The following is a 27,500-nucleotide window of genomic DNA, read 5'->3' on the forward strand; positions in this document are numbered from 1 at the left end:
ATGTTCTGATGTTCTCCTGGTATTCTCCTGGTGTTCTGGGGTTCTCCCGATGTTCTCCTGAGGCTCCCTGTGTTTCTCTTGCAGGAGCTGGAGTTCTCCAACCTCTTCGCCGTGCTTCACTGTATTCACGCCTTCCTGGCTGCCAAAGTGGCCTGCTTGGACCCGATGTTCTTGGAGGGTGGAGGCTCCACCATGGCCGGCATCTCGTCGCTGTCTGGCCTCTCTTGCAACTCTCACACTCACAAAGTCAAGTTCTCCACCTGACAGGTGGAGGTGATGCTCTCGCTTCATTCTGAAGGTGGAGCTGTGATGTAATAGGTGGAGCTTCTGCTTTTTCTTTATCTTGAAGGTGGAGCTATGACATGATGGGTGGAGCTGCTGCTCTTACTTCATCCTGAAGGTGAGCTGTGCTCCTGTGAAGCTCCAGTGAAGCTCCAGTGAAGTGAAGCTCCAGTGAAGCTCCAGTTAAGTGAAGTGAAGCTCCAGTGAAGCTCCAATAAAGTGAAGTGAACCTCCAGTAAAGAGAAGCTCCAGTGAAGCTCCAGTGAAGCTTTAGTGAAGTGAAGCTGCAGTAAAGAGAAGCTCCAGTGAAGTGAAGCTCCAGTGAAGTGACGCTCCAGTGAAGCTTTAGTGAAGTGACGCTCCAGTGAAGTGAAGCTCCAGTGAAGTGAAGCTCCAGTGAAATGAAGCTCCAGTGAAGTGACGCTCCAGTGAAATGAAGCTCCAGTGAAGTGACGCTCCAGTGAAGTGAAGCTCCAGTGAAGTGACGCTCCAGTGAAGTGAAGCTCCAGTGAAGTGACGCTCCAGTGAAATGAAGCTCCAGTGAAGCTACATTTTCACTCAACGCTTCTTTTTCATTGTTGCAACAATTTCAGTCTTTAACATCACATGGTCTCCTCACACTGACCACAGGAAACTAAAGTACTCGAGTAACTAAAAGTATTGTCAGAAGAAAGTATTTATCGTGACTGACCTGGGGGATGAAAATATGCTGGAACCTGCTGGGAGGGCGGACGCTCCAGATGATGATGGGGGGGAGGTTGAATACCAGTGGTCTATGCAAAGAGGGACGGACGCTTTGTGTGTTACCTTCCAAAAGGAAGTGGACAGTTGGACAGGAAGTGGACAGTTGGACAGGAAGTGGACAGTAAGGGGCTTGTTTTATTTTTGCTGATGTTTTTTAACAAAACGAATAAATGGCGTTTCTATCAGAATGACTATGCTGCTTTTATATCTTCACTCTAATCAAGAACTGCTCTGTAACCCTCTGTGACACTCTGACGCTCTAATGCTGCAACACTCTGACATTCTAAAGCTGCGACGCTCTGACATTCTAAAGCTGTGATGCTCTAAAGCTGCAACACTCTAACATTCTAAAGCTGCGACGCTCTAAAGCTGCGACGCTCTAACATTCTAAAGCTGCGACGCTCTAAAGCTGCGACGCTCTGACATTCTAAAGCTGTGATGCTCTAATGCTGCGACGCTCTAAAGCTGCAACACTCTAACATTCTAAAGCTGCGACGCTCTAAAGCTGCGACGCTCTAAAGCTGCAACACTCTAACATTCTAAAGCTGCGACGCTCTAAAGCTGCGACGCTCTGACATTCTAAAGCTGCGACGCTCTGACATTCTAAAGCTGCGACGCTCTGACATTCTAAAGCTGTGATGCTCTAATGCTGCGACGCTCTAAAGCTGCAACACTCTAACATTCTAAAGCTGCGACGCTCTAAAGCTGCGACGCTCTGACATTCTAAAGCTGCGACGCACTAATTCTGCGACGCTCTAAAGCTGTGAGGCTCTGACATTCTAAAGCTGCGACACTCTGACATTCTAAAGCTGCGACGCTCTAATTCTGCGACACTCTAAAGCTGTGAGGCTCTAAAGCTGCGATGCTCTAAAGCTGTGATGCTCTAAAGCTGTGACGCTCTAATGCTGCAATGCTCTATAACTAAGACGCTCTAATGCTGTGATTCTCTGACGCGCTAATGCTGCAACGCTCTAATGCTGTGACATTCTAAAGCTGCGACGCTCTAAAGCTGCAACACTCTAACATTCTAAAGCTGCGACGCTCTAAAGCTGCAACACTCTGACATTCTAAAGCTGCGACGCCATAAAGCTGCGACGCTCTGACATTCTAAAGCTGCAACGCTCTAATTCTGCGACGCTCTAAAGCTGCGACGCTCTAAAGCTGTGAGGCTCTAAAGCTGTGAGGCTCTAAAGCTGCGATGCTCTAAAGCTGTGAGGCTCTAATGCTGCGACGCTCTGACATTCTAAAGCTGCAACGCTCTAAAGCTGCAACGCTCTAAAGCTGTGACGCTCTAATGCTGCAATGCTCTATAACTAAGACGCTCTAATGCTGTGATTCTCTGACGCACTAATGCTGCAACGCTCTAATGCTGTGACATACTAAAGCTGCGACGCTCTAAAGCTGCGATGCTCTAATGCTGCAACGCTCTAATGCTGTGACATACTAAAGCTGCGACGCTCTAAAGCTGCGATGCTCTAAAGCTGTGACGCTCTAAAGCTGTGACGCTCTAATGCTGCAATGCTCTATAACTAAGACGCTCTAATGCTGTAACTCTCTGACGCGCTAATGCTGCAACGCTCTAATGCTGTGACGCTCTAATGCTGCGACACTCTGACATTCTAAAGCTGCGACGCTCTAATGCTGCAAAGCTCTGAAACAAAGACTCTCTAATGCTGTAACTCTCTGACGCGCTAATGCTGCAACACTCTGACATTCTAAAGCTGCGACGCTCTAATACTGCAACACTCTGACATTCTAAAGCTGCAACGCTCTAATGCTGCAACACTCTGACATTCTAAAGCTGCGACGCTCTAATACTGCAACACTCTGACATTCTAAAGCTGTGACTCTGACGTGCTAATGCTGCAACGCTCTGACATTCTAAAGCTGTGACTCTGACGTGCTAATGCTGCAACGCTCTGACATTCTAAAGCTGTGACTCTGATGCTCTAATGCTGCAACGCTCTGACATTCTAAAGCTGTGACTCTGACGCTCTAATGCTGCAACACTCTGACATTCTAAAGCTGTGACTCTGACGTGCTAATGCTGCAACGCTCTGACATTCTAAAGCTGTGACTCTGATGCTCTAATGCTGCAACGCTCTGACATTCTAAAGCTGTGACTCTGATGCTCTAATGCTGCAACACTCTGACATTCTAAAGCTGCGACGCTCTAATACTGCAACACTCTGACATTCTAAAGCTGAGACGCTGTAAAGCTGTGATGCTCTAATGCTGCGACGCTCTGACGCACTAATGCTGCAACGCTCTGACGTGCTAATGCTGCAACGCTCTGATGCTGTAATGCAGCAATGCTTTGACGCTCTAATGCTGCAACTCTCTGACGCTCTAATGCTGCAACGCTCTGATGCTCTAATGCTGCGATGCAGACACTCTAATCCTGCGATGCTCTAATGCTTTGACGCTCTGATGCTCTAATGCTGTGCTTCTCTGATACTCTAATGCTGCAACACTCTAATGCTGTAATGCTCTAAAGCTGGGACTCTGTGATTCTCTAATGCAGCAACACTCCAACGCTCTAGTGCTGTGACTCCAACGCTCTAATGATGCGACTCTCTGACGCTCTAATGCTGTGACTCTCTAATGATGCGACTATCTGGCGCTCTAATGGTGTGACTCTCTAATGATGCGACTATCTGGTGCTCTAATGCTGTGACTCTCGGATGCTGTGACTCACTGACACTCTAATGCTGCAATGCAGACCCTCAATGCTGCGATGCTCTAATGCTGTGACTCTCTAAAGCTGCGATGCTCTGACACTCTAATGCTGCGACTCTGACGCTTTGATGTTGCGACGCTGTAATGTTGCAACATTCTGACGCTCTAATTCTGTGACTCTGTGATGCTCAAATGCTGCGACGCTTTGACGGTGTAATGTTGGAATGCTCTGATGCGCCAATGCTCTAAAGCTGCAACGCTCTAATGCTGCAACGCTCTGATGCTCTAATGCTGCAACGCTCTAATGCGGCAACGCTCTAAAGCTGCAACGCTCTGACGCTGCAACGCTCTAATGCTGCAATGCTCTGATGCTCTAAAGCTGCAACGCTCTAATGCTGCAACGCTCTAATGCGGCAACGCTCTAAAGCTGCGACACTCTAAAGCTGCGACGCTCTGACATTCTAAAGCTGCGACGCTCTGACATTCTAAAGCTGTGATGCTCTAATGCTGCGACGCTCTAAAGCTGCAACACTCTAACATTCTAAAGCTGCGACGCTCTAAAGCTGCGACGCTCTGACATTCTAAAGCTGCGACGCACTAATTCTGCGACGCTCTAAAGCTGTGAGGCTCTGACATTCTAAAGCTGCGACACTCTGACATTCTAAAGCTGCGACGCTCTAATTCTGCGACACTCTAAAGCTGTGAGGCTCTAAAGCTGCGATGCTCTAAAGCTGTGATGCTCTAAAGCTGTGACGCTCTAATGCTGCAATGCTCTATAACTAAGACGCTCTAATGCTGTGATTCTCTGACGCGCTAATGCTGCAACGCTCTAATGCTGTGACATTCTAAAGCTGCGACGCTCTAAAGCTGCAACACTCTAACATTCTAAAGCTGCGACGCTCTAAAGCTGCAACACTCTGACATTCTAAAGCTGCGACGCCATAAAGCTGCGACGCTCTGACATTCTAAAGCTGCAACGCTCTAATTCTGCGACGCTCTAAAGCTGCGACGCTCTAATGCTGCAATGCTCTATAACTAAGACGCTCTAATGCTGTGATTCTCTGACGCACTAATGCTGCAACGCTCTAATGCTGTGACATACTAAAGCTGCGACGCTCTAAAGCTGCGATGCTCTAATGCTGCAACGCTCTAATGCTGTGACATACTAAAGCTGCGACGCTCTAAAACTGCGATGCTCTAAAGCTGTGACGCTCTAAAGCTGCGACGCTCTGACATTCTAAAGCTGCGACGCTCTGACATTCTAAAGCTGTGATGCTCTAATGCTGCGACGCTCTAAAGCTGCAACACTCTAACATTCTAAAGCTGCGACGCTCTAAAGCTGCGACGCTCTGACATACTAAAGCTGCGACGCTCTAAAGCTGCGATGCTCTAAAGCTGTGACGCTCTAAAGCTGTGACGCTCTAATGCTGCAATGCTCTATAACTAAGACGCTCTAATGCTGTAACTCTCTGACGCGCTAATGCTGCAACGCTCTAATGCTGTGACGCTCTAATGCTGCGACACTCTGACATTCTAAAGCTGCGACGCTCTAATGCTGCAAAGCTCTGAAACAAAGACTCTCTAATGCTGTAACTCTCTGACGCGCTAATGCTGCAACGCTCTAATGCTGCAACACTCTGACATTCTAAAGCTGCGACGCTCTAATACTGCAACACTCTGACATTCTAAAGCTGTGACTCTGACGTGCTAATGCTGCAACGCTCTGACATTCTAAAGCTGTGACTCTGACGTGCTAATGCTGCAACGCTCTGACATTCTAAAGCTGTGACTCTGATGCTCTAATGCTGCAACGCTCTGACATTCTAAAGCTGTGACTCTGATGCTCTAATGCTGCAACACTCTGACATTCTAAAGCTGCGACGCTCTAATACTGCAACACTCTGACATTCTAAAGCTGAGACGCTCTAATACTGCAACACTCTGACATTCTAAAGCTGAGACGCTGTAAAGCTGTGATGCTCTAATGCTGCGACGCTCTGACGCACTAATGCTGCAACGCTCTGACGTGCTAATGCTGCAACGCTCTGATGCTGTAATGCAGCAATGCTTTGACGCTCTAATGCTGCAACTCTCTGACGCTCTAATGCTTTGACGCTCTGATGCTCTAATGCTGCGATGCAGACACTCTAATCCTGCGATGCTCTAATGCTTTGACGCTCTGATGCTCTAATGCTGTGCTTCTCTGATACTCTAATGCTGCAACACTCTAATGCTGTAATGCTCTAAAGCTGGGACTCTGTGATTCTCTAATGCAGCAACACTCCAACGCTCTAGTGCTGTGACTCCAACGCTCTAATGATGCGACTCTCTGACGCTCTAATGCTGTGACTCTCTAATGATGCGACTCTCTGACGCTCTAATGCTGTGACTCTCTAATGATGCGACTATCTGGCGCTCTAATGCTGTGACTCTCTAATGATGCGACTATCTGGTGCTCTAATGCTGTGACTCTCGGATGCTGTGACTCACTGACACTCTAATGCTGCAATGCAGACCCTCAATGCTGCGATGCTCTAATGCTGTGACTCTCTAAAGCTGCGATGCTCTGACACTCTAATGCTGCGACTCTGACGCTTTGATGTTGCGACGCTGTAATGTTGCAACATTCTGACGCTCTAATTCTGTGACTCTGTGATGCTCAAATGCTGCGACGCTTTGACGGTGTAATGTTGGAATGCTCTGATGCGCCAATGCTCTAAAGCTGCAACGCTCTAATGCTGCAACGCTCTGATGCTCTAATGCTGCAACGCTCTAATGCGGCAACGCTCTAAAGCTGCAACGCTCTGACGCTGCAACGCTCTAATGCTGCAATGCTCTGATGCTCTAAAGCTGCAACGCTCTAATGCTGCAACGCTCTAATGCGGCAACGCTCTAAAGCTGCAACGCTCTGACGCTCTAATGCTGCAACGCTCTAATGCTGCAATGCTCTGATGCTCTAAAGCTGCAACGCTCTGACGCTCTAATGCTGCAACGGTCTGACGCTCTAAAGCTGCAACGCTCTGACGCTCTAATGCTGCAATGCTCTGATGCTCTAATGCTGCAACGCTCTGACGCTCTAATGCTGCAATGCTCTGATGTTCTAATGCTGCAATGCTCTGACGCTCTAATGCTGCAATGCTCTGATGTTCTAATGCTGCAATGCTCTGACGCTCTAATGCTGCAATGCTCTGATGTTCTAATGCTGCAATGCTCTGACGCTCTAATGCTGCAATGCTCTGATGCTCTAATACTGCCACGCTCTGATGCTCTAATGTTGCAACGCTCTGACGCTGCAACGTTCTGATGCTCCAACGGTCTAAAGCTGCGACGCACTAATGCTGCAATGCACTAATGCTGCGACTGACGCTTTGGTCCCAGAGTTTCTACCGGCGTTGCTCCAGGCGTTGCTCCAGGCGTTGCTCCTGGACGCTGATGACTTTAAACCTTCCTCCAGTTTTCCATTGAGCAGAAACACACTCAGGATTGTGACCTTTTATTTTGTGCCAAACTTTTACAGAGAAGAAACATTTTCAGAGTGACGACACACAGGACGAGGAACCAGGGCGCCGGGCCAGTCCAGTCCGGTCCAGTACACATCCTGGGCCAGTCCGCACCGGGCCGGTCCAGTCCGGTCCTCACTGGGCCAGTCCGGTCCACATGCAGGGCCAAACTGGGCCAAACTGGGCCAGTCCAATCCAGTCCGTACGTCAGGCCAGCACACTGGCTGTAACAGTTGACGTGAACCTCGGGTCAGGAAGGGGCAGTCGGCGTGCACGTGCACGTGCACAGCAGTGGCTTGGTGTACTGAGCCGGATGTGATTAGCAGTCAGCTGATGCTGAAGAGGCCTGTCACGTTCAATTAAAGTGGGTCTGAGTAATTTACACGCTGGGAAATGATTTCTTTATTGCTTTGTTGCTCCGAAATGAATGTAAAAAAAAACTTAAAGAAAATAATTGTTCACACACAACAAAATGCACTGAAGTCATAATTGTTTGTTTACAGCAGAATAACGTGAAGCAGTAATCAATCAGTTCCCAGTGTCAGAGATACAGTACAGCTAGAGGGCGCTACAACCAAAGGACTGTCATCAGAAGGGAAGCACACACAAACAAGACTTAAACATTCAGCTCGGAATCTAAAAACCAATGACGGTTCATTCAAAGGGGGCGGAGTCAAATCTTTCAAGAAAACGTGACATCACATCCATTGTGCGCTGCTTTTGTCTTAAGGTTAATTTTTCTGGAATGTTGTTTCCTTCAGCTGGTTTACGGCTTCAGAAGCTCCGAAAAACAAAATGCCAGTGTGGGCGGAGCCTGGCAGCTGGGAGGGGCCTGCCAGCTGGGCGGGGCCTGCCAGCTGGGCGGAGCCTGCCAGCTGGGCGGGGCCTGCCAGCTGGGCGGAGCCTGCCAGCTGCGCGGGGCCTGCCAGCTGGGCGGAGCCTGCCAGCTGGGAGGAGCCTGGCAGCTGGGCGGAGCCTGCCAGCTGGGAGGAGCCTGCCAGCTGGGAGGGGCCTGCCAGCTGGGCGGGGCCTGCCAGCTGGGCGGAGCCTGCCAGCTGGGCGGGGCCTGCCAGCTGGGAGGAGCCTGCCAGCTGGGCGGAGCCTGCCAGCTGGGCGGGGCCTGATTGGCCATCTCCGATTGTCCACAACTTTCCAGTAAAGACAAACAGCAGGAAGGTTACTCGTCTGCAGCTGAAACTTGGGAAGAAGTTAAACCACGAAGAAACACAGAGTCACTCTGATCCTGCAGTCTGCTGACAGGAAGAGGAGGAGGAGGAGGAAGAGGAGGAGGAGGAGGAGGAAGAAGAGGAGTCCTGTCACCCTCCTACTCTACCCATCGATCCTCTTCAGCATCAGTCGCCTCTGGATCATTTAAAGTGCAGAAAGTTCCTGGAACCCCATTGACATAGTCCAGGACCCTGAACGCAGCATGACAGTGCTGCTTATCCAATCAGCTTCCAGCTGTACCAGTGACATCACTGTGACTGAGCCAAGGAGTGACGAGGATTCCATCAACCAACATCGACATCTTTTCCCGACTAGATCCAGACCGGATCAAGACCACATCCATACTGGACCCAGACCGGATCCAGACCAGATCCATATGGAACCAAAACCGGACCCAGACTAGATCCATACTGGACCCAGACCAGGCTCAGACTGGATCAAGACCAGATCAGACCCAGACCAGATCCAGACCTGAACCACACCGGACCCAAAACAGTTCTAGACTGGACCCAGACTAGATTCAGACCACACGGAGACCAGACTTTGGCTGCAGTCAGACTTGATTTGAACTCATTTATAACCCCCTCTTCAGAAGATTCTAGACCCCACCCCCACCCCCACCCCACCTCCCTGATTGGAAACAGTTTTAGACGGGGGCGTGGCCTACGGAGTTATTGCCGTTAGTTTTACATTAATTCTTTTAATGGTTTTAAGAGGCACTTTGTTTGAAAAAGGTGCTTTTCTCTAATTCCATGACTTACGGTGCCCTCTAGTGGTTGGTTGTTAGAATAGCAGTAGGCTGCAGTCTGTGCGTAGTTACCATGGCAATGGAGCTCCCCACATTGAGCGCTTCAGTTTATTAACAAGTGAATTTCTCAGTTTCTAAGTCAGAGGAAGTGAAGCTGGAAGCTGATTGGTTCAGACTGATTGGTCATGTGACAGTGAGGTCATGTGACTAAAGACTGACTCGTGTCACACCAGAACTTCGCAAATGCTTTTCTGTCATTTCTACACTTGATTGAAATGTTTTTCCAGTTAAATAAACAGTTTATTAAAAATCGAAAAGAACAAGTGAAGTTTCTGTTTATTTAACTGAATTATGGGAAAGATGAGTTTTCATCTTGTGTCTAACTTTTTGAATAGATTTTCTTAAAGGCTCCAGAAGGCGGGGGAGACGTGATTGGCTGAACCAGCTGGATGCTGCATTCAGGGTCAGCTCAGACATCTGGGCTCTCTGCAGCTCGTGGTTTGAGCAAGTCCCACTCTCAGAAGAGTTATACGTTTGAATTCTTTTTAACAACTGATAAAGCAAGAAAAGGTTTTTACCCTGCTACGCTTTCTGACTTTATCCTTCGTTAAAAAGAATTCAAAAGTATATGTGTCATAACGACATAATGAACATAATCCAACTCTCAGAAGAGTTGTTGTTTGTTGTGTGATGCACAAATCCAGAGGGGTGTTGAGGCAGAGTGTCACCCCTCCCCAGAGCAGAGCAGAGCGTCACTCCTCCAGGGAGCAGAGCAGAGCGTCACTTCTCCAGGGAGCAGAGCAGAGCAACACTTCTCCAAGAAGCAGAGCATCACTCCTCCCATGAGCAGAGTGTCACTCCTCCAGGGGGCAGAGTGTCACTCCTCCAGGGGGCAGAGTGTCACTCCTCCAGGGAGCAGAGCAGAGCGTCACTCCTCCCCGGAGCAGAGCGGAGCGTCACTTCTCCCGGTAGTACAGCAGGAAGGCTTTCAGCGCCTCGGGCAGCGGCAGACTCATGATCTGCTCCCGCAGAACGTTCACCTGCTTCAGGACCTCAATGTCTCCGACGTCCCTGTCCTCTTGCTGCTCCTCGTCCTCCTGCACCTCCTTCTGCTCGTCCTCCTGCTCCTCCTCCTCGCTCTCCACCGTCTGCGGGATCAGCTGGTTTCCCACGAACACGTAGGTGTTGATGCGGCGCCGCCGGCAGCGTCTGCGTTTGCGTTTGTGGGGGACGCGCTGCAGCGCGCCGCATCCCGGCTCCTCGCCTGCTACACCGCGCAGCGTGCGGCGGATGTAGATCCGGGACAGATCCTGAAGGCTGCGCACCGTCACCGGGGCTGAGAACACACACACACACACACACACACACACACACACACACACACACACACACACACACACACACACACACACACACACACACACACACACACACACACACACACACACACAGTGAATAAAACATGGAGCCATCCAGCAGCTGGTATGTTAATCTAGGTAACAGAGATATCCTGGTATGTTAATCCAGGTAACAGAGATATCCTGGTATGTTAATCCAGGTAACAGAGATATCCTGGTATGTTAATCCAGGTAACAGAGATATCCTGGTATGTTCTGATTCTTCTTCCTCATGTCGTTGTGTGTCGTTCTTCTGTCATGTTGTCTTTTGTTTGTCAGCAGTTGTGTTTGTTATGTTGCTTGTTGTTGTTTTGAATTCTAGCAGTGATGTTTGTGTTGTTATTACTATCTTGACTGAGAGCTGAAGCAGTGTTGGTGACCTGTTCATTGAGGTGTGTGTGTGTGTGTGTGTGTGTGTGTGTGTGTGTGTGTGTGTGTGTGTGTGTGTGTGTGTGTGTGTGTGTGTGTGTGTGTGTGTGTGTGTGTGTGTGTGTGTGTGTCTCACGGAGATGCACAGTGTCAGGCTTCTCTCCCTCGGACCGGTTCTGTTGAGCAAGTGAAGCGAATGAAACCGCCAAGATGTTCTTACTCTCCCAAGTCGTCTGACCGGTCCTGGTGATCTGAGTCAGCTACACACACACACACACACACACACACACACACACACACACACACACACACACACACACACACACACACACACACACACACACACACACACACACACACACACACACACACACACACACACACACACACACACAGAATAAAACATGGAGCCATCCAGCAGCTGGTATGTTAATCCAGGTAACAGAGATATCTAGGTATGTTAATCCAGGTAACAGAGATATCTAGGTATGTTAATCCCGGTAAAAGAGATATCTAGGTATGTTAATCCAGGTAACAGAGATATCTAGGTATGTTAATCCCGGTAACAGAGATATCCTGGGTCTCTTCATCACAGTTCGTAGTACAGGGGGGTATTCCAGAAAGTGGGTTTTGTGAAAACTCAGGGTAAGTTAACTCTGAAATTAGGGAAACTCTGAGTTTTCTGTTCCAGTGAGAACTGAACTAAGCTTGGGGTCAGTCACAGTAACAGACTCTGATGCGAACCTGCTGGCTGGCAGGTTTAGTAGAGGAAACCCTGAGTTTCTACTGCTCCTCCCACCTGAGGCCTGTACTACGAAGCTGGATTTTCTCTTATCTAGATAACTTCAGGATTAACTCTGGTTTTCTGTACTACGAAGCTGGATTTTCTCTTATCTAGATAACTTCAAGGATTAACTCTGGTTTTCTCTTATCCAGATAACTTCAGGATTAAGTCTGGGTTTTCTCTTATCCAGGTAACTTCAGGATTAACTCTGGTTTTCTCTTATCCAGATAACTTCAGGATTAACTCTGGGTTTCTCTTATCCAGATAACTTCAGGATTAACTCTGGGTTTCTGTACTACGACTCTCGCTCACTTCTCACCAGGATAAATCACCATGGTAACTGACACTGAAAGTCTAACCTGCTCCGGAGCAGGATATGTTCTAGATAAGAGGTCAGAGCTCCGCCTCCTGACCAATCAGATCTCTTGGAAAATGCCCCGCCCATTCTTAAATGATGGTGATTGGTGGGCAGGTTCAGCTCTGAGCTGCAGCAGAGAGGAGAGGAGAAATTAATCTAGAACAATCTTTAGACATAATAAAATAAATCCTGGTCTCTGAGGCTCTGAAGGTGGTTCTGGTTCTGGTTCTTGACTTGTTCCAGGTCTGTTTATCTGGAATAATGAGGTTCATGATCACACCTGACAGAACTGCAGAACCATGAATTTATGGAAGCAGAACTCCTCCTGTCGTCATGGTGATGAATTAATATTCCAACAGGAAACACAAGAGAACCTCCGCCTCAGAACCAGTGATGGAGAACCTAAAGTAAAAGAAGAGCAGTGAGGAAGTTCTGCCTGGAACCGTTCTGCTGGAATAAAGTGGAACTGAGTGATCACAGTGCTGTTCCTTTATATCACTGATCCATTAATCTGCTCTAATCTCACCAAGTCAGGAAGGTTCTGGTTCTGGCTGCAGCAGCAGTGTTGCTTTGAGCTGCTGGATGGGTTGGAATTCTTCATAATCTCAGAGATTAACTGCTCCTTCAGTAATCTGGAAACTGCTCTGGAGGGTTTCTCTGTGTGTGATTGGTCAGACGCTGCAAGCTCCGCCCCTTTCACGTGAACGCTCACACCTGGTCTGGGTAGAACCAGAGAGTTGAGAACCTGCTTGGTAGGAACGGTGATCAGGATCACTCTCATCTGGATAAGTTAACCAGGGAACAGAGAACCTGGTATGTTGTTCAGGGTTCTTAGTACAGGCCTCAGGGTTCTTAGTACAGGTCTCAGGTTCTAGTACAGGCCTCAGGTTCTAGTAACAGGTCTCAGGTTCTAGTAACAGGCCTCAGGTTCTAGTACAGGTCTCAGGGTTCTTAGTACAGGCCTCAGGTTCTAGTACAGGTCTCAGGGTTCTTAGTACAGGCCTCAGGTTCTAGTAACAGGCCTCAGGTTCTAGTACAGGCCTCAGGTTCTAGTACAGGTCTCAGGGTTCTTAGTACAGGCCTCAGGTTCTAGTAACAGGCCTCAGGTTCTAGTACAGGTCTCAGGGTTCTTAGTACAGGCCTCAGGTTCTAGTACAGGTCTCAGGGTTCTTAGTACAGGCCTCAGGTTCTAGTAACAGGCCTCAGGTTCTAGTACAGGCCTCAGGTTCTAGTACAGGTCTCAGGGTTCTTAGTACAGGCCTCAGGTTCTAGTACAGGTCTCAGGGTTCTTAGTACAGGCCTCAGGTTCTAGTAACAGGCCTCAGGTTCTAGTACAGGCCTCAGGTTGTAGTACAGGTCTCAGGGTTCTTAGTACAGGCCTCAGGTTCTAGTAACAGGTCTCAGGTTCTAGTACAGGCCTCAGGTTCTAGTAACAGGTCTCAGGTTCTAGTACAGGTCTCAGGTTCTAGTACAGGTCTCAGGTTCTAGTACAGGTCTCAGGGTTCTTAGTACAGGCCTCAGGTTCTAGTAACAGGTCTCAGGTTCTAGTACAGGTCTCAGGTTCTAGTAACAGGTCTCAGGTTCTAGTACAGGTCTCAGGTTCTAGTACAGGTCTCTGAAGCAGCGACTAGAAACGGATATATAAATGTTGAAGTGTGTGTGTACCTGGTCGTCGATGGGCATGACCAGGATTCCTCCGACCTTCAGCAGGACCTTCATGTAGTCCTCCTGATCCTTCTGGACGCCGGCGCCGCAGTAGATCCGGTCGTACTGGTGACTGTCGGCAGAGATCTGCAGACAGTTTCCCACCACAAACACCGGCTCGCACAACTCGAACCTACAACATCAACACAACGTCAACACAACGTCAACATCAACACAACGCGACAACACGTCAACACAACATCAACGTCAACACAACGCAACAACACGTCAACACAACATCAACACAACATCAACACAACATCAACACAACATCAACACAACGTCAACATCAACACAACATCAACACAACATCAACACAACATCAACACAACGCGACAACACGTCAACACAACATCAACACAACGTCAACATCAACACAACGCAACAACACGTCAACACAACATCAACACAACATCAACACAACGTCAACATCAACACAACGCGACAACACGCCAACACAACATCAACATCAACACAACGTCAACATCAACACAACGCGACAACACGTCAACACAACATCAACACAACGTCAACACAACGTCAACATCAACACAACGCAACAACACGTCAACACAACATCAACATCAACACAACGTCAACACAACGTCAACATCAACACAACGCAAGAACACGTCAACACAACGTCAACGCAACGTCAACACAACGTCAACACAACGTCAACACAACGTCAACATCAACACAACGCAACAACACGTCAACACAACATCAACACAACATCAACATCAACACAACGTCAACACAACATCAACATCAACACAACGCGACAACACGTCAACACAACATCAACACAACGTCAACACAACGTCAACACTAAGTCAACATCAACACAACGCAACAACACGTCAACACAACATCAACACAACATCAACACAACGTCAACACAACGTCAACACAACGTCAACATCAACACAACAACACGTCAACACAACATCAACATCAACACAACGTCAACACAACATCAACACAACGTCAACATCAACGTCAACACAACATCAACACAACGTCAACATCAACGTCAACACAACGTCAACACAATGTCAACATCAACACAACGCAAGAACACATCAACACAACGTCAACATCAACACAACATCAACACAACGTCAACACAACATCAACACAACGTCAACACAACATCAACACAACATCAACACAACATCAACACAACGTCAACACAACGTCAACATCAACACAACGCGACAACACGTCAACACAACGTCAACACAACGTCAACACAACGTCAACACAAACACAACGCGACAACACGTCAACACAACATCAACACAACATCAACATCAACACAATGTCAACACAATGTCAACATCAACACAACGCGACAACACGTCAACACAACATCAACACAACATCAACATCAACACAACGTCAACACAACGTCAACATCAACACAACGCGACAACACGTCAACACGTCAACACAACGTCAACATCAACACAACGCGACAACACGTCAACACAACATCAACACAATGCAAGAACACATCAACACAACGTCAACACAACATCAACATCAACACAACGCGACAACACGTCAACAGAACATCAACATCAACACAACGTCAACATCAACACAACGTCAACATCAACACAACGTCAACATCAACACGACAACACGTCAACACAACGTCAACACAACATCAACACAACGTCAACACAACGTCAACATCAACACAACGCAAGAACACATCAACACAACATCAACATCAACATCAACACAACATCAACATCAACATCAACACAACATCAACATCAACGCAAGAACACATCAACACAACGTCAACACAACATCAACATCAACGCGACAACACGTCAACACAACATCAACACAACGTCAACACAACGTCAACACAACGTCAACACTAAGTCAACATCAACACAACGCAACAACACGTCAACACAACATCAACACAACATCAACATCAACACAACGTCAACACAACATCAACACAACATCAACATCAACGTCAACACAACGTCAACACAACGTCAACATCAACACAACAACACGTCAACACAACATCAACATCAACACAACGTCAACACAACATCAACACAACGTCAACATCAACGTCAACACAACGTCAACACAATGTCAACATCAACACAACGCAAGAACACATCAACACAACGTCAACATCAACACAACATCAACACAACGTCAACATCAACGTCAACACAACGTCAACACAACGTCAACACAACGTCAACACAACGTCAACATCAACACGACAACACGTCAACACAACATCAACACAACGTCAACACAACACCAACATCAACACAACGTGACAACACGTCAACACAACATCAACACAACATCAACACAACGTCAACATCAACACAACGCGACAACACGTCAACACAACGTCAACACAACGTCAACACAACGTCAACACAACGTCAACATCAACACAACGCGACAACACGTCAACACAACATCAACACAACATCAACATCAACACAATGTCAACACAATGTCAACATCAACACAACGCGACAACACGTCAACACAACATCAACACAACATCAACATCAACACAACGTCAACACAACGTCAACATCAACACAACGCGACAACACGTCGACACAACGTCAACACAACGTCAACATCAACACAACGCGACAACACGTCAACACAACATCAACACGATGCAAGAACACATCAACACAACGTCAACACAACATCAACATCAACACAACGCGACAACACGTCAACAGAACATCAACATCAACACAACGTCAACATCAACACAACGTCAACATCAACACGACAACACGTCAACACAACGTCAACACAACATCAACACAACGTCAACACAACGTCAACATCAACACAACGCAAGAACACATCAACACAACATCAACATCAACATCAACACAACATCAACATCAACGCAAGAACACATCAACACAACATCAACACAACATCAACACAACGCGACAACACGTCAACACAACATCAACACAACATCAACACAACGCGACAACACGTCAACACAACATCAACATCAACACAACGTCAACATCAACATCAACACAACGTCAACACAACATCAACACAACGTCAACACAACATCAACATCAACACAACATCAACATAACGTCAACATCAACATCAACACAACGTCAACATCAACATCAACACAACGTCAACATCAACACAACATCAACACAACGTCAACATCAACATCAACACAACGTCAACACAACGTCAACATCAACACATCAACATCAACACAACGTCAACACAACATCAACACAACATCAACGTCAACATCAACACAACGTCAACACGTCAACACAACATCAACATCAACAAAACGTCAACATCAACACAACATCAACATCAACACAACGTCAACATCAACACAACGTCAACACAACATCAACATCAACACAACGTCAACATCAACACAACGTCAACATCAACAAAACATCAACGTCAACATCAACACAACGTCAACACAACGTCAACATCAACACAACGTCAACATCAACAAAACATCAACGTCAACATCAACACAACGTCAACACAACGTCAACATCAACACAACGTCAACATCAACACAACATCAACATCAACACAACGTCAACATCAACACAACATCAACATAACGTCAACACAACGTCAACACAACGTCAACATCAACATCAACACAACATCAACACAACAACACAACATCAACACAACGCGACAACACATCAACACATCAACACAACGCGACAACACATCAACACAACATCAACACAACATCAACACAATGTCAACACAACGTCAACATCAACACAACAACACATCAACACAACATCAACACAACACATCAACAACACATCAACATCAACACAACAACACATCAACACAACATCAACACAACGTCAACACAACACAACAACACATCAACACAACATCAACACAACACGTCAACAACACATCAACAACACATCAACACAACATCAACACAACGTCAACATCAACATCAACACAACATCAACACACCAACACATCAACGCAACATCAACACAACACACCAACACACCAACACAACATCAACACAACGTCAACACAACGTCAACATCAACACAACACACCAACACATCAACACAATGTCAACATCAACACAACATCAACACAACACACCAACACACCAACACAACATCAACACAACACACCAACACATCAACACAACATAACACATCAACACAACATCAACACAACATCAACACAACATCAACACAACATCAACACAACGCGACAACACATCAACACAACATCAACAACACATCAACACATCAACACAACATCAACATTAACACAACACAACATCAACACAACATCACACCAACACACCAACACATCATCAACACAACATCAACATCAACACATCATCAACACAACATCAACATCAACACAACATCAACACAACACACCAACACACCAACACATCATCAACACAACATCAACATCAACACAACATCAACGCCAGCACGACACTGAAGTGTGGGCTCACTGATCGAAGCTGTCGCTGTTCTTGATGAAGTCGTCGAGCTTCTGTCGGGCGTATTCCACCACGTCCGTGTGCAGCTCCACGCCGTGATTCACCCCGAACGGCCCTGAGGACACACAGCCGGACGCCACTGATCACTCTCGCTCTCACTCTCACTCTCACTCACTACAGCCGCCACACCACAGGAAACAGGAAACAAACAGGGAACAGAGAACACAGGGAAAGGAAAACAGAGGAAACGGAGGCTGAAGCTCTGTCACAACTCAGTCTCTGTGCAGGACCTGGACCTGCACAGAGACTGAAGAGCTGGTCCAGGACCTGCAGGGTTCCTCCAGGACCTGGACCAGCATCGGTGACATGGCCTTCAGAGCCCAGCAGCAGCGTGGACGGCGATCCAGGTTACCTATGATGAGTCCCACCATGGTGCTCAGGTAGCCGGTGCCACTGCCCAGGTTGAGGAAGGAGAGCCCTGGCTGCAGGCGCAGCGCCTCCATCACCTCGGAGTAGATGCAAGGCGCCGACAGATGGATGTTCCCATGTTTCCAGGCCAGGTCCTTGTAGGCGCTGTCCCGGTATCCGTCCAGGTAGTAGTCCCCGCGGTCGATGGCCCGGAAGGCCTGCTCCACCTTCTCCGTGCGGATGTACTGCGCCTCCTTCAGGTTGTCGATCAGGTCGTCATTATCCTCACCGGCGCTCACGGCTCCACCCATAATGACCAGTGCGGGAAAGACGCGTGGACGGGACAAGGAGGCCGGCGGGGTGTGTGGCCTTCAGAAGGGTGGGGGTGTGGCCTGCAGGCAGGCGGGGGTGTGGCCTGCCGTAGTCCAATCACACGGCGCTCATGTCGCACAGAAGCAGCCTGCAGCTGATTGTCAAAGATTATTAATACAAAAAAGCTCAAGAGGCAGAAAAGTAGAAAACCACACACACACACACACACACACACACACACACACACACACACACACACACACACACACACACACACACACACACACACCTCAGTTCAAATGCCACAACAGAATCTACAACAACACTTTAAGCCCGTTTCCACTGCACAAAATGTGCCGATAGGGTACGGTAAAGTAAGGTGTGGTAAGGTATGGTACGGTAAAGTAAGGTGTGGTATAGTAAAGTGAGGTACGGTACGGTAAAGTAAGGTGTGGTAAGGTATGGTACGGTAAAGTAAGGTGTGGTATAGTAAAGTGAGGTACGGTACGGTAAAGTAAGGTATGGTACGGTAAAGTAAGGTATGGTACGGTAAAGTAAGGTGTGGTACGGTAAAGTAAGGTATGGTAAGGTACCGTAAAGTAAGGTACGGTACGGTAAAGTAAGGTGTGGTAAGGTGTGGTAAGGTATGGTACGGTAAAGTACGGTGTGGTACAGTAAAGTAAGGTATGGTAAGGTATGGTACCGTAAAGTAAGGTACGGTACGGTAAAGTAAGGTATGGTATAGTAAAGTGAGGTACGGTACGGTAAAGTAAGGTATGGTATAGTAAAGTAAGGTACGGTACGGTAAAGTAAGGTGTGGTAAGGTATGGTACGGTAAAGTAAGGTGTGGTACGGTAAAGTAAAGTAAGGAATGGTAAGGTATGGTACCGTAAAGTAAGGTACGGTACGGTAAAGTAAGGTATGGTATAGTAAAGTAAGGTACGGTACGGTAAAGTAAGGTGTGGTAAGGTACGGTACGGTAAAGTAAGGTGTGGTATAGTAAAGTAAGGTATGGTATAGTAAAGTAAGGTATGGTATAGTAAAGTGAGGTACGGTATGGTAAAGTAAGGTATGGTATAGTAAAGTAAGGTACGGTACGGTAAAGTCAAGCATAAAGTAGGTAAGTAAGGTAAGAAGGGTGATGATTTCTCGTCACCCCTCCGTTGGGGTACCCAGCAGCACAGAACGAGTCCGATGAGGACGAGCAAAATGCAGCTGTCTGCTGATTTGTCAGTAATTTACCTCACTCTGGATACGCCTAGAATATTTAAATACCTCATCAGCTATATGACGGTACGACCGCATCGTGTCCCGAGCCACGGAACCGGCCGGCCGGCATGTGCAGACACGGACGTATGTGGCCGCCTCAGAGCTCACTGACTGGACGATGCGAGGCGGCTACTCTGCAAAAGAACTTAATCAGCTGTTCACAGATGTTCTCCAGATGTGTGCTCACTATACACTCACTGGCCACTTTATTAGGTCCACCTGTCCAACTGCTCGTTAAATTTGTAATCAGCCAATCACATGGCAGCAGCTCACTGCCTTCAGGCATGTAGACCTGGTCCAGCTGACCTGCTGCAGGTCAAACCAGCATCAGGAGGAGAAGAAAGGGGATTCCAGTGACTTTGAACGTGGCTTGGTTGTTGGTACCAGACGGGCTGAGTATTTCAGAAACTGCTGATCTACTGGGATTTTCACCCACAACCATCTACCATCTCTAGTGTTTCCAGAGAATGGTCCGGAGAAGAGAAAAGATCCAGTGAGCAGCAGTTCTGTGGGTCAAATGTCTTGTTGATGCCAGAGGTCAGAGGAGAATGTCCAGACTGGTTGGAGCTGATAGAGCGGCAGCAGGAACTCCAGTAACCACTGGTTACACCCGAGGTCTGCAGGAGAACGTCTCTGAAGGCACAACACCTGGAACCTTGAGGGGGAGGAGCTCCAGCAGCAGAAGACCACCCCGGGTGCCACTCCTGTCAGCTAAGAACAGGAAACTGAGGCTCCAACCCCCACAGGCTCACCAACACTGGACTATAGAAGACTGGAAGAACGTTGCCTGGTCTGATGAGTCTCCAGTTCTGCTGCGACATTCGGATGGTCGGGTCAGAATCTGGTGTCAACATCATGAAAGCATGGATCCATCCTGCCTTGTGTCAACGGTTCAGGCTGGTGCTGGTGCTGCTGGTGGTGGTGGTGTCATGCTGGTGGTGGTGGTGGTGCTGGTGGTGCTGGTGGTGGTGGTGCTGCTGGTGGTGGTGGTGGTGGTGCTGGTGGTGGTGGTGGTGCTGCTGGTGGTGGTGGTGTCATGCTGGTGGTGGTGGTGGTGGTGGTGCTGCTGGTGGTGGTGGTGGTGGTGGTGGTGGTGGTGGTGCCATGGTGGTGGTGCTGGTGGTGCTGGTGGTGGTGGTGCTGCTGGTGGTGGTGGTGGTGGTGGTGCTGCTGGTGGTGGTGGTGGTGGTGGTGGTGCTGGTGGTGGTGGTGCTGCTGGTGGTGGTGGTGCTGGTGGTGGTGGTGCTGCTGGTGGTGCTGCTGGTGGTGGTGGTGCTGGTGGTGGTGGTGCTGCTGCTGGTGGTGGTGCTGGTGGTGGTGGTGCTGCTGGTCGTGGTGGTGGTGGTGGTGGTGCTGCTGCTGGTGGTGGTGGTGGTGGTGGTGGTGGTGGTGGTGCTGCTGCTGGTGGTGGTGCTGCTGGTGGTGGTGGTGGTGGTGGTGCTGGTGTCATGTCCGTCCCTTTATGACCACAGTGGACCCGTCTTCTGAGGACTACGTCCAGCAGGATAACACTCCATGTCATAAACCTCCAATCATCTCAGACTGGGTCCTTCAACATGACGATGGGTTCACTGGACTCAAACGTCCTCCACAGTCACCAGATCTCAATCCAGTAGAACCTTTGGGACGTGGTGGAACAGGAGACTCACATCCTGGATGTGCAGCCGACAAACCTGCAGCCACTGCGTGACGCCATCATGTCCATATGGACCAACGTCTCTGAGGAACGTCTCCAGGACCTTGTTGAATCTAGACCACCAAGGATTAAGGCAGTTCTGAAGGCAGAAGGGTCCAACCCGGTACTAGCAAGGGGTACCTGATAAAGTGGCTGGTGAGTGTAGAGAGCATCAGGACCAGTGCAGACTAGAGTCTGTCAGTAAATGTTGAACTAAAAGAAAAGCAGCATAGCCTCACATCACAAACACCAATAAATCAATCCCCCTCCTGGGGTTCGGCGGCTGTGCCTGTCCTCTGATCAGTGTCCGATCAATAACTTCTTTCTCAATATGTGAATGTTGATAGAGAAACATGTATTTTCATCATTAGGTATCGTGTGTTCGTTTACTTTATGTCCAGTAGGGGGCGTGGCCTCCCTCATTGACACCTGAAGGAGCCAATCAGCTGCAGCCGTGTTGACATGCTGCAGTTGCCACACAAACAGAGAGGCTGACAGCCAATCAGCAGGCAGGAAGCACTCAGGATGCAGCGCATGTGACGGAGGAGCAAAACAACAACAAAGGAGGGAAAGGAGGGAGGGAGAGCAGAAGGAGGGGCAGGGGGGAGGAGGAGGGGGGTAGGGGCAAGGGGGCATGAGGAGGGGCAGGGGGGAGGAGGAGGGGGGGAGGGGCAAGGGGGCATGAGGAGGGGCAGGGGGGAGGAGGAGGGGCAGGGGGGCATGAGGAGGAGGAGGAGGACGACCGGAAGGGAAGAGGGGGAGCAGGGGGTGGGGGGGGGGGGGGGGGGGGGGGGGGCTGTACGGCACATGTGTGATACCCAGACAGGGCTAAACACTGGTCCAAGGCACAGGGTTCAAACCCTTCAGCAGTGTATGCTGTTAAACCTGATTTACCAGGTACACACACACACACACACACACACACACACACACACACACACACACACACACACACACACACACACACACCAATAACAAACAGTTTAAAGTGTTTTATAGGGTTAGGGTTAGACTTCACCCAGCTGAGACCAGTTATCAACACTAACCTTAATCAGTCTGACAAATTAACTGTCTGACCCACAAACTGTCATAACTAAATAACTAAATAACTAGTCTGACCCACAAACTGTCATAACTAAATAACTAGTCTGACCCACAAACTGTCATAACTAAATAACTAAATAACTAGTCTGACCCACAAACTGTCATAACCAAATAACTAGTCTGACCCACAAACTGTCATAACTAAATAACTAACTGACTAGTCTGACCCACAAACTGTCATAACCAAATAACTAGTCTGACCCACAAACTGTCATAACTAAATAACTAACTGACTAGTCTGACCCACAAACTGTCATAACTAAATAACTAGTCTGACCCATAAACTGTCATAACTAAATAACTAAATAACTAGTCTGACCCACAAACTGTCATAACTAAATAACTAGTCTGACCCACAAACTGTCATAACTAAATAACTAAATAACTAGTCTGACCCACAAACTGTCATAACTAAATAACTAGTCTGACCCACAAACTGTCATAACCAAATAACTAGTCTGACCCACAAACTGTCATAACTAAATAACTAACTGACTAGTCTGACCCACAAACTGTCATAACTAAATAACTAAATAACTAGTCTGACCCACAAACTGTCATAACCAAATAACTAGTCTGACCCACAAACTGTCATAACTAAATAACTAACTGACTAGTCTGACCCACAAACTGTCATAACTAAATAACTAAATAACTAGTCTGACCCACAAACTGTCATAACTAAATAACTAAATAACTAGTCTGACCCACAAACTGTCACAACTAAATAACTAGTCTGACCCACAAACTGTCATAACTAAATAACTAGTCTGACCCACAAACTGTCATAACTAAATAACTAGTGTGACTAGTCTGACCCACAAACTGTCACAACTAAATAACTAGTCTGACCCATAAACTGTCATAACTAACTAACTCGTCTGACCCACAGTCATAACTGACAGGGACCTCCACGCTTGTCTCCATGGTGACACGAGCTCCACGAGTACCGAACACCCCACACACACACACACACACACACACACACACACACACACACACACACACACACACACACACACACACACACACACACAGACTTCGTCCTCCCCCCAGCCTCCGCAGCAGCACGGAGTAATGAGGAGGCCTCCTGCTGCTCCTCCTGCTGCTCCTCCTCCTGCTGCGCCTCCTGCTGCCGAGCTGAGGAGGAGCAGCAGGAGGAGCAGCAGGAGGCGCTAAGGTTAGCTCAGTGCGGGCCTCAGTGCGCCATCAGCGCACACAAAGCAGGTTAGGTAACACACGCACACGTACACGCACACAAAGAGAACAACAACACTCACCGAGCTCCGTCGCGTTCACGTCGCTTCCTTGTTTTTCGGTTTGTTTGTTTTGCGCGCCCTCGCTTCGCCTTGACCGGTCCGTGCACGAGCAGAACTAGTTAACGTGGTGACTAGTCCGTGCACGAGCAGAACTAGTTAACGTGGTCACCAGTCCGTGCACGAGCAGAACTAGTTAACGTGGTCACCAGTCCGTGCACGAGCAGCGAGGAGAACGAGTTAACGTGGTGACCAGTCCGTGCACGAGCAGCCAGGAGAACGAGTTAACGTGGTGAGCAGCTGGTTTGGAGCAGCAGCCCGAGATGAGAGGAGTCGGACTGAAGGAGGAGAAACAAACAGCTGAGAGGATGTAAACACTGGTCACGTGGTCCACTGCGTCATGACCCGGAAGTCCCTGCTGCTCCTCCCACATCACGACGTCTGCTTATTACTCCAAGGCGGGGGGGGGGGGCTCATTGAATGTGAATGAGTGATTAGTGTTACTCTGAACTCAGCAGGAAGACAGGCTCGTCTCCCGCGTTGCTGGTTCAATTCCACCGACTTGTTCCCGGTACAGCATTGGAGTAACGCCATCCGCGATTTAAACTAAAGTGCCTGTTTACAGCGCGTATTACGGTAAAGCAGTCAGAAGCCGACGGGAGCTTCATGGGGCGTTCAGGTACACCTCAGTTACAAGCATAAATCACAACAACAGTACTGTACAGGTGTATTGTAACAAAAATTCATCGAAAATCTAATTGTTTTCAGTTACCTCCACCACATTCTTGTTCTAAAGACCCCCAAGTACCTCTGTGCCTATTTTCAACTGGATTCACCGCAGCATTTTCTCACAAATACAGAAATAAAATGCACCCTATAGATACAGTACTGCAAAGGGTGTTTGTGAAACAATTCATACAAAAATCCAATTGTTTTCATGAAAATCCGCGACATTCTTGTTCTACAGGCCCACAGATGTCTCTTTTGTACCTGTTTCTAACGCTTGTCTGCTCTTTGTTGTCTTTAGATCAGACAGGCCAACAGGTCCAGACTCAGATCGTCACCCTGACTGCTAAACAGATGATAGACTAATGAGCTGCAGAGAGGATGGAGATGACCCGGTGAGTTGGACTCCTATGAATGGAGGACCAGCAAAAATGGTTAAAAGTAACCAAATTCTCCAAAGCAGAGAACGACACTGAGGAACCGAGGTTCCTGTGGGCCTGTAGAACCAGAATGTGGTGGAGGTAACTGACAACCATTAGATTTCCTCTGAACCCTGCGGATGGCGTTACTCTCGTGTCTGACCCTGAAGCCCTCAGTCAACCCAGGAAACAGAGAGATCCTGGGTATGTTGACCACGTCGTCGAGGCCTCAGGTCCCCTCAGGTGCCCTCAGGTCCCCTCAGGTCCCCTCAGGTGCCCTCAGGTCCCCTCAGGTCCCCTCAGGTGCCCTCAGGTGCCCTCAGGTCCCCTCAGGTCCCCTCAGGTGCCCTCAGGTGCCCTCAGGTCCCCTCAGGTGAACAGTGTTTACTTTCACCACAGCTCCAGTGACGTGAGCACGCACTAAAAAAAGTTTACCAGGACGCAGACAGTTTGTCTTTTCTTAGCAATGAAGAGTGTGTGAGTGTGTGTGAGAGTGTGTGAGTGTGTGTGAGAGTGTGTGAGTGTGTGTGAGAGTGTGTGAGTGTGTGTGAGAGTGTGTGAGAGTGTGTGAGTGTGTGAGTGTGAGTGTGTGTCACCTGGGGTCACTCTGATTGTAGCTCCGATTGATTATTTTATTTTGTAGCACGGGTATTAATCCCCAGCTACGCAGTGCAGCCCTGGGGGGGGCAAGGGTCTTGCTCAGTGCATGTTTTTTGGAATGTGGGAGGAAACCAGAGTACCTGGAGGAAACACACACACACACACACACACACACACACACACACACACACACACACACACACACACACACACACACACACACACGGAGAGGACATGAACCCCACATAGGCAAGGCAAATGTATTTATAGAGCACCATTCAAACACGGTCCTGAACAGAAACACTTTAGAAGACATAAGAAATATATCAATAAAAGAAATACATTAAAGCTTTAAAAGAAGTAAAAGAAATACATTAAAACAAACATGGAAGCTTTACCAGGAGCATAAACTAGCTATCAGAGGACTATCAGGAGGTGAAGCTCCTGGACTGGGACCTCCACCCTTTCTGGGACTCCAGACAAAGTCTCTGCTCACATTCCTTCTTCGGGGTACAAGGAAAATACAACCTTGTAATTAATACCTGGAATTAAGTTTCTTTCATTAAGTACAAAGAGTAAAACTGCCGAATTCTTTTGTTAGGTACGAAGACCAAAACCTGTGTATAAATACATGAAACCCAAGTACTAATATACCTTCTCTGGCACGTTTATGATTAAATCATAATTGTCATAAAAGTGAATATTTAAATTTGGAATACACTCTTTCATCACAGTTAGTGGTTGTGGTCAGTTCAGGGGATTTACAAACAGCATAAAAAGTCGCATAATTAAGAGATTTATTAAGACTAGTTTACTAAGTAAGTAAAGTCTATTGTTGATTCTACATCCTGTACATCTAGGAATGTTTTAAGTCCTGATTTGAAAGAAGTGAGTGTGTCAGCAGTCTTCAGGTGTTCAGGAAGTTTGTTCCACAGGTGAGGAGGTAGGAACTAAAAGCTGCTTCACCTTGTTTCTTCTGACTGTAGGAACAGTGAGTCAACCTCTTCCTGATGACCTCAGAGGTCTGGAGCTTTGATCTCCTACAAGTCAATCTGAGATGATTTAGGCCGAGACCCTTCAAAGCTTTCTAGAGCAGTGTGTTGGAGTGTGTTGGAGAGCTGTGTACTTTGTGTACTCTGTAGTACCTCTGGAGCTGGACAGTGTAAAGACTTTGTGTGCAGAGGGTGGAGAGGGTGGAGAGGGTGGAGGCTGCATGTTGGGGGTCTGAGCTGGAGAACAATGTGGGTTAGTGCTGCTCAGTCTAACAGGAGAACATCTGCCAGATTAGACAGAACATCTTTGGGTGGAGGCTCAGGGGTTCCAGTCGTAATGCCTGAGCTCCACCCACTGACTCTGTCTGATCGGGCTCATTTGATGGTGCAATAGGAGGGACATCATTCCAAGA

The 27,500-nt window shown here is 47.9% G+C and overlaps 2 protein-coding genes across 2 annotated transcripts in view; one reads left to right on the plus strand and one right to left on the minus strand.

Moving 5' to 3' along the window:
* The window catches only part of sntg1 (syntrophin, gamma 1), a gene marked incomplete at its 5' end in the record, with an annotated part of 17,660 nt that extends 16,442 nt beyond the window's left edge, over nt 1-1,218 (plus strand). Inside the window, one exon of the mRNA XM_080493678.1 lies at nt 85-1,218. Within this exon, the coding sequence (XP_080349804.1) occupies nt 85-264 (180 nt within the window). The 3' untranslated portion in view covers nt 265-1,218. The remainder of the gene's footprint in view (nt 1-84) is intronic.
* Nucleotides 1,219-7,183: 5,965 nt separating this feature from the next.
* On the minus strand, nt 7,184-24,742 carry pcmtd1 (protein-L-isoaspartate (D-aspartate) O-methyltransferase domain containing 1). Its single transcript, XM_080493680.1, has 6 exons — nt 24,375-24,742; nt 18,739-19,200; nt 18,339-18,441; nt 13,754-13,925; nt 11,083-11,206; nt 7,184-10,516 (listed from the first exon to the last, which is right to left on the minus strand). Exons 2-6 carry the CDS (start codon nt 19,043-19,045, stop codon nt 10,137-10,139), a joined length of 1,086 nt encoding a protein of 361 aa, XP_080349806.1. The 5' UTR covers nt 19,046-19,200; nt 24,375-24,742; the 3' UTR covers nt 7,184-10,136.
* Between the last annotated feature and the right edge of the window lie 2,758 nt (nt 24,743-27,500).

This window comes from Lipophrys pholis (assembly GCF_963383615.2).
Source record: "Lipophrys pholis genome assembly, contig: SCAFFOLD_81, whole genome shotgun sequence".
NCBI lineage: Eukaryota > Metazoa > Chordata > Actinopteri > Blenniiformes > Blenniidae > Lipophrys > Lipophrys pholis.